The sequence below is a fragment of the Asparagus officinalis genome, chromosome 1 (assembly GCF_001876935.1).
Source record: "Asparagus officinalis chromosome 1, Aspof.V1, whole genome shotgun sequence".
In the NCBI taxonomy this organism is placed as follows: Eukaryota; Viridiplantae; Streptophyta; class Magnoliopsida; order Asparagales; family Asparagaceae; genus Asparagus; species Asparagus officinalis.
Window position 1 is genome coordinate 26,740,421 of NC_033794.1, and position 8,015 is coordinate 26,748,435.

At 36.9% G+C, this 8,015-nt stretch overlaps 1 protein-coding gene across 1 annotated transcript; it reads left to right on the plus strand.

Moving 5' to 3' along the window:
• On the plus strand, positions 6,513-7,503 carry LOC109832445. Its single transcript, XM_020399805.1, has 3 exons — positions 6,513-7,004; positions 7,104-7,222; positions 7,315-7,503. Exons 1-3 carry the CDS (start codon positions 6,581-6,583, stop codon positions 7,501-7,503), a joined length of 732 nt encoding a protein of 243 aa, XP_020255394.1. The 5' UTR covers positions 6,513-6,580.

Sequence of the window (8,015 nt, forward strand, 5' to 3'; positions counted from 1 at the left end):
AATGAGATCGTGGACATCGAAGATGATGAAGGAGATGTTGCTAATGAAGATGATAATAATATTATTGATTTCTCTCAAGCCCAAACTCAAAGGGAGTAAACACAATCAAGAAACATATGGAAAGTCGTAGTGATCAAATAGCTTGGGAAATGTGGGTTGATTATTGCGAAAAATATAAGGGAGGAAATACTAATGAAATAGGCATGTGACGCAATGTGATAGTGATATTGTCTTATGTTATGAATTATTCTATTTTCATGTACTTTATTTTATGATGGCATGTGTAAAACTATGTAATGTTAATTTAGAAACATTTGTATGCTACTATTATGTGTTGTATGAAATTTTCTCTTAGGACACACTTTCTTTACTCAACTTACGTTTATTTTTTGTATTTCGCTATAACTATTTTCTAGGTATGGCCGACAACTTCAATTGTGATAAACTTGATAAGGTTAAAGACAGAGTACGGCATCAAATTCATCGCCTAGAACCCCAAGGAATTTATCAATCTCTTGTGGGTTCAACCCAGGATTTATGCATTATCACTCTTCACAAGTTGGCCAAGGTCCTAATTTTTGGAATAATTTTCAAATGCAAGATGCTAACTTTTGGGGAATTGGCCAACAACCACCAATGTCATTCATGAACATGCTAAACGCTCCTCCAACTTTACAACGTCAAAGTTATAGTATGGGTGAAACTCTGTCACCTAATCAACAATGTCAAAGCAACAAGAGAAGTGCTATTGATATTGATAGTGATAAAAGTTCATCCCCTAATCCAAAGAGGAAAAAAAGATATTGCGAGTAAATCTAAAAAGAAAGAGGCTTGCAAGGAGAGAGTTAACTAATTATGGGAGAGTAAGCATGATGATTTACTAATTCTTTTCCTTGCAAAGTGTGCTAAAGATGGAATGAAGGCGGATAAGAAGTTCAAAAAAACTACTTATCGTGGCACTGCCATTCATATAAATGAACAATTAGGTTCAACGTTCACTACCGAGAACGTGGAAAATCGTATGAATACTATTCGCAATAGATTCTTGGACATGCAAAAATATCATAACTTGAGCAGTGCCGGTTAGGATGATGCGAAGAAGATGGAAATTATGGATGAAGTTTGCTTTGATAGATGGCTAGAGGTATTTATAATTTTCTAGTGGTTATTTCTTATCAAATATTTCTAATTTTTTTTAATGTTTTCTATATATGTATTTTGATATATGCCTTAACTACGCAGGACAAGAGCATGAATAGTTCTAAACTTATGAAATATATCAACAAGCCCATAAAATATTATAAAGACCTCATAACTATTATTGGAGACGATGTTGCTAGAGGAGATTATGATGTAGATGTGTTGTCACAATTTGGTGGTAGTGCATATTTTAATATTAGCGATGATGATGATGATATTAGTATGCCAAAGGAGAACACGCCTAGCTATGTCTCTATAGATAAAGATGATATTCCACCATCAAAGGTTCCAACTATGCCCTCAAAATCCAATTCATCTTCTAGTGTGAACAAAGCTAAAAATGATGTGTCAATGATGCGTAAAGGAAAAGGGGGCAGGTCTAGTGAGGACACGGTGCTTATGCATGAGATAGTAAATGAGGTAAAACAATTCACCTCATCTATGCGAATGGTGAGTATGCATTGGACCGAGAAGTTGGCAAAAGCTATATTTGCACATGATGATGAATTTGACATAGAAATTCATGATAAGTTTTATCAAGAATTGCATGAGAATGAATCACAAGCTAGGTTATTTATGGGGAGGCCAACTATTATGCAAAAGAATGTGTTGACTGAGTTCATAAAGAGTTAACCTCTTGATTAGAGTGGTGGAAGGAGAAGTGCTAACTTTTAGAATATTTTTGTGAAACTATTTAGTTATATGGTTGCTTGTGTAATTATTTTTTGTATGTAAATGAACTAGATGATTACTCATCCTTTTGCCTAACAACTATGGTAGATGTAGTAAACTTACATTCGTGTAAAACTAATACTACTATCTCTATCTTCATGCATCTCAGTCGTGATTTTATATGTTATATTGAATATTAGTTTGGTAATGGTAAATTGTTTGAGAGGTTTACAAGTGGGGTATGGTGAATAATTTCACCTTGATGCATTAAAGTTAAAGAGGTATGCATATTTTGTGTTATGATGATGGGCTATTTTTAAGATATTCAACCAAAGTTTATAACAGCAATATATTGGCGAGGTAATATATTATAGCCAATATTGCTATTATAAACTCTATGGCAAGGAAGATAATGAAGAAAAGAGCCTTTTCTTAGCACAATTTCAATAATTTCTTTTGAGTTTGGGCCATATATGAAGTTGGTTTCAACTTTTGTGTGCAAACTGTACTGGGTTATCAGGTTTGGCTTATATGTTTTATGTTTGGCCTTGGTTTCAGTTTTTACGCTTGGCCTTGGTTTCAGTTGATCCTTTCAGCTCTCGACCTGCGATATACAAAAAAAAAAAGCTAAAAGCTAGAACTAACACGAGAGCCACTAGAACTAACAGAGGCTCAACTAGAACTAACATACCACTAGAACTAACGCTTATATTAGAACTAACGCTTATATTAGAAATAACGCTAGCTGAAAGTTAGAACTAACATGACATTGGCTAGAACTAACACGAGAGCCACTAGAACTAACATGGGCTCAACTAGAACTAATATACCACTAGAACTAACGCTTATATTAGAAATAACGATAGCTGGAAGTTAGAACTAACATGACATCAGCTAGAACTAACACGAGAGTCACTAGAACTAACAGTGGCTCAATTAGAACTAACATACCATTAGAATTAACGCTTATATTAGAAATAATGCTAGCTGGAAGTTAGAACTAACATGACATCAGCTAGAACTAATACGAGAGCCACTAGAACTAACAGGGGCTCAACTAGAACTAACATACTACTAGAACTGCATATGGTAATGTAATATTTTGCTATGATGATGGACGGATATATAATGTATGCAACCAAAGTTTATATTAGTAATCAATTGGCGGGGTAATAAATACAGCCAACATTGCTATTATAAACTTCATGGCAATGCAGATAATGAAGAAAATGGTCTTTTCTGAGAATATTTTCTATAAATTTTGTTAAACTTTGGTTTGATTTCAATCTTGGGTTGTTCGAGTCTTGGTTTCTCTCGAGTTGGTTTTAGCCTTGGTTCAGTTTTGAATATTTTCAAACTTGGTTTGGCCAAAGTTGGTTTTGGTTTCATATATTGGGTGTCAGTTGCTACTTGGCCTCTGGTTGGCCTTTGGTTGGTCAGCTCTGGTTTCAGTTTGGTTTTAGATGTGTCCTTTGGTTGGCCTTTGGCTTCATCTCTTAGCCTTTGTTTCAATTTTGTGCATGGTTTAACCTGCTCTCGGCACAAGTTTCAACTCTCGGTTGGCCTTTGGTTGGTCAGCTATGGTTGGCCTTTGGTTTCAGTTGATGTTTGGCCTTTGGTTTCAGTTGATGTTTGGCCTTTGTTTCAATTCTGTGTAGGTTTTAAACTGCTCTCGGCCTTGGTTTCAGCTCTTGGTTGGCCTTTGGTTTCAGTTGATGCTTGGCCTTATTTTCAATTTTGTGCAGGTTTTAAACTTCTCTCGGCTTTGGTTTCAACTCTTCGTATGCGTATTTTGTTGGTCAGCTATCGTCGACCTTTGGTTTCATGTGCTAATCTGTTGTTCATCATTTGATTCACTTGTGATCATAAGATAATTGATTTTGTTCACAATTTTCATGTTTATATGCACAACTATGATGATGGGTGGTAATCTTACCATGGTGACCACAATCAAGTTTTCTTGATTTTTTTAGTTTGAACCAAACACTAGAAAATGAGTGAATCTATTCACACATCAATTGTTTTCTTCTTTTTTTAAGTTTAATCAAACTAAGAAAAATGGTGGAAAGTACTTTCACCCTATATTTTTTGGCGAAACAAACACAAGAAGAAAAATTCCTCAAGGACCCAAAATATGGGACCAATAGAGGGGACAAGTGAGGTGTCCCCCTCCTATTGGATAATGAGTTGGCCATCATTAATGATAGCCAACTCATTATCCAATGGGAGGGGAACACCTCACTTGTCCCCTCTATTGGTCCCATATTTTGGGTCCCTGTAGCAAAACTCACACAAGAAACACTTTTTAGGAAAGTGAAGAAAAATCATTTTTAGAAAGTGAAAAAAACGAACCAAACAGCCCCTAGCTCTGTTTGGCAACCTCATAAAAATCAGATCAGCCTCGTTTTACTTTTTAACCAAGCTTGGATTGGTCCTGGATAGGAGGTGGACAAATTCTGGCTTCGTTAAGAAGCTAAAGATAAACAAAGAAAAATTAGACAAATTCTACTCCAATTTTACTGAGCACAAAATGCACTAAACCTAGTCTAGATTTGAACCTAGCCTTATTTTGTTGGGTTACCAAACAAACCTAAGAATCACCATCTAGTTTTAGGTTCACATTTTAATATTTTATTATTGACTCTAAACCCGATAAGAAACATTTCTTACCAAGACCAACTATCCTATTAATTGATTGTAAAAAGCAGTGTTGAAAATAACGCGTTTCGTAACGCAAAATAACGCATAACGTAACGTAACGCAAGCTTAACGTTACATAACGTTTGAATATAACGCAAGAACAAAATAACGTACGTTATTTTCCCTATAACGTAGGTTATGTAACGTAACACTGTAACGTTTAGTAACTTAGGTTATTTTATCAACGGTTTAGATTGCTTTAAAAAAAAAGAACGGCTGTGATTTGATTTACTTACTTGTTAACAAAACCCTAGAGGGCCTAAACTAACCCGTCGCCCCCATTTCTCTTGAACACCAGCGAATCCCCCTTCTGATCTCCCGTCTCCTCCATTTCAGCACGCGATCGAAGCTCTCCAGCACGAGATCGAAGCTCTCTCGCAGGCGTCCCGCAAGCGTTCGAAGCTCTCCCGCAGGCGTTCGAAGCTCGCCCACACGCGATCGAAGCCCTCCAGCACTCGATCGAAGCCTTTCCGCAGGCGTTCGAAGCCCTCCAGCACGAGTTTGAAGCCCTCCCTTGCAACTGGATCTCGCAAGCGTTCGAAACCCTCCACTGCAACTGGATATCCCGTCAGGTATTATTTTTATTTTTTTTCCTAGATTTTCTTTTTTTTCCTCCTTTTTTTGCTATTTTCTGAAGAAACCCTCCAGGCCTCCACGATATCATCTTCTGTTGATTGTTGAAGATGTGATTAACTGTGAAATATTGATTAACTGTGTCTAGGCCTCTTTTACGTCCAAGAGAGTACTAATTCCTTTGACCCAGTCCAAGAGAGGTCTCGAGTTTGATTCTGGCTATTTGTAGTGAAGAATTGCAGATTCAGCTATAGTTTCTCAATATACATAATAATTAATCAGATCCTGGTAAAGAATTACAACAGAAAAAAACAATATTATATTACGGAATCTACTATAAATTGCTGAAATTATTAAAAATTAAAAATTTCTGATTTATTTTGAATGTTATATATCTATAAATTATTTAAATAATAATAAATTATTTAAATAATAATAAATTATTTAACCTACGTTACGTTATGCGTTATCGCTATTGTAACTTAACCGGAGGTAAGCGTTACGTTATGCGTTATCGTTATTTTCAACATTGCTCCAGAAAGCACAAGTACGAGAGATAAAATGCTTAATTTTCAGGAGTGAGAAATTGAATGCTTTGAAATAAAAACTATCTACTACTCTATTGCTCACTGCTTTCTAAGCTACAACAAACCAAAACACGAGTGACCCTCGCGTTCATCAATGTTCAGCCAACACCCAACTTCGCGTCTCAATTCTAAGAGGCGAAGTTGGGCTCTGAACGCCAGATTGGGTGTTTTGACTTGTTCAAACACAAGCCGAACGGCCTCAAAACCGTTATCCCACGTTCTGAGGGATTTTCGCCCACTTAGGAGCGGATTTAGAGGGCAGTTACAACCTCTTATCCCCCTATAAAAGCGAACAAACTCAACTAAGTTAAGGGTCGGTTTTGGATTTTCTTGGCTTGGATCGACCACTGGAGACAGGCTTTTGAGGAGATCGGCATCATCTTCCAACGAAGATCATCTTCAACTTCAGCAACAGGGAGCCTCTAGCCTTGGCTTATTAACCGATCTTCAGTTCAAATCAACTCTTTTACAGAGTTCTTCTAAACTCGTTCTGAGTTCTCAAACTTGCCACGCAAGTTCTCCACAACGTCAAATCGTGAGGAGAAGACATTGTTCCAGTGAATCAAGACGTGCGGATAGTCAACGGAGAGCAAACTCGACGCGAGCATTCGAGGGAGGCACTCCATCGCCACCGTGAAGAACCCAGTTTTAAACAAAGAGGAAGAACCAATTTCGTTCTCCTCTCTTTTGTAATCAAATTGTAATCAGAATCAAAGGAATACAAATCAATTTTCTTTGTTATTTTCTTTGCAATTTTCCACCAAACAAGAAGCACTTGGGCAAAGAAGCCAAATGGAGTGAAAGTGAGGAACACAATTCTTTATTGCAGGTCATTTTGGGGACGAGTGATGTTTTGCTTCATTACAACACTTCCACTTGTGCATGTCCTCCGAGAGGTGGATTCCGATGTTAGGCCCTCTATGCCATTACTTTATGAGATGATGGATAGTGCAAAAGAGAAAATTGCAGATGCATGTGGTGGAATTGAAAGAAAATACATGCCTTATTGGAAACTAGTTGATAAGAGGTGGTCGGGAATGATGCATCGTCCTATTCATGCTGCTGCTTACTATCTTAATCCTAAGTACTTTTACGGGGATAAGTTTAGCAAGAACCCAGAGGTGAGGAAGGGACTTATCGAGTGCATGGCTCGCATGATCCCTAATGTTGATGAAAGAGCACAAGCCGACTATGAGCTAGATGCTTATAAAGAGAGGTTAGGAGAGTTTGGATCAGAGATGGCTTTGAGGACCCTTGCTTTTCGTACTCCAGGTATTTTGAATTTGAAATTTAATTTGACAAGTATAGTGATTATAGTGTCATGTTGTCATATTATATTGATTTTTTATGTCTACATTTTAAAATTGATAGCCTATTGGTGGGAGAGATTTGGTGATGAGACTCCTTCATTACAGCGATTTGCAGTTCGTATTCTTTCTCTCACTACTAGTTCATCTGGATGTGAACGCAACTGGAGTACTTTTGAGCAAGTAAAGAAAATACCAATTTAATAATTTAAATTAACATATCTACTCATATAATTTTGTAGCCTCATAATACATGTCATTATCATTTCGTGAAGGTTCACTCTAAGAAGAGATGTCGTCTAGAGCAGGAGCGCCTCAACTCTCTTGTTTATGTCATGTATAACATCAAGTTAAGGGAGAGAAATATGAGGAGGAAGGCGCGGAAGTTAGATCCAATTCTATTGGAGGAGGCTTCTACCGATGACGAGTGGATCGTGGAGGAGGAGGATCCTTGTCTTCCATGATTTGACACTTGGCTTGATGGTGATGATGGAGATAGAGAGCATCTTGATGTTGCTGCAATTAGTAATCTAGCCATCGGGGAAGAGACATTGGAAGATGTTCTGCAGACAAAGAAACAGAGGGTTAATAGTTGTAAGCTTTTTAAAAACTTTCAAAGTTTGGTTGTTGCCTTATTTGAATGAATCTTTGATTTTCTAGTTAAAATTATTTTTGCAGCTTCCTCAGTACAAAGAGGAAAAGAGGTCGCTACTGAAGATGTACCGGTTGAGGATTATGATCCTGAAGATGCAAACATCATTCTGGAGGAGGACGACTTAGTATTTTAGTAGTATGAGCCTATGAGGGCCTTATTTAGTGGAGGATGGCTCATTTTGTAGGATTTATTAAAACTTATGACTTATGAGAATTGCGATGATTATTCATATTTTTTTATTTTGAATGTTATATATCTATAAATTATTTAAATAATAATAAATCATTTAACCTACGTTACGTTATGCGTTATCGCTATTGT

Bases quoted from the DNA above. Each gene is read 5' to 3' on its own strand.
- LOC109832445 (XM_020399805.1), top strand. From the start codon at position 6,581: ATGTTTTGCTTCATTACAACACTTCCACTTGTGCATGTCCTCCGAGAG. The intron at 7,005-7,103 runs GTATTTTGAATT...TAAAATTGATAG, and splicing joins CCTTGCTTTTCGTACTCCAG to CCTATTGGTGGGAGAGATTT. The intron at 7,223-7,314 runs GTAAAGAAAATA...CATTTCGTGAAG, and splicing joins ACTGGAGTACTTTTGAGCAA to GTTCACTCTAAGAAGAGATG.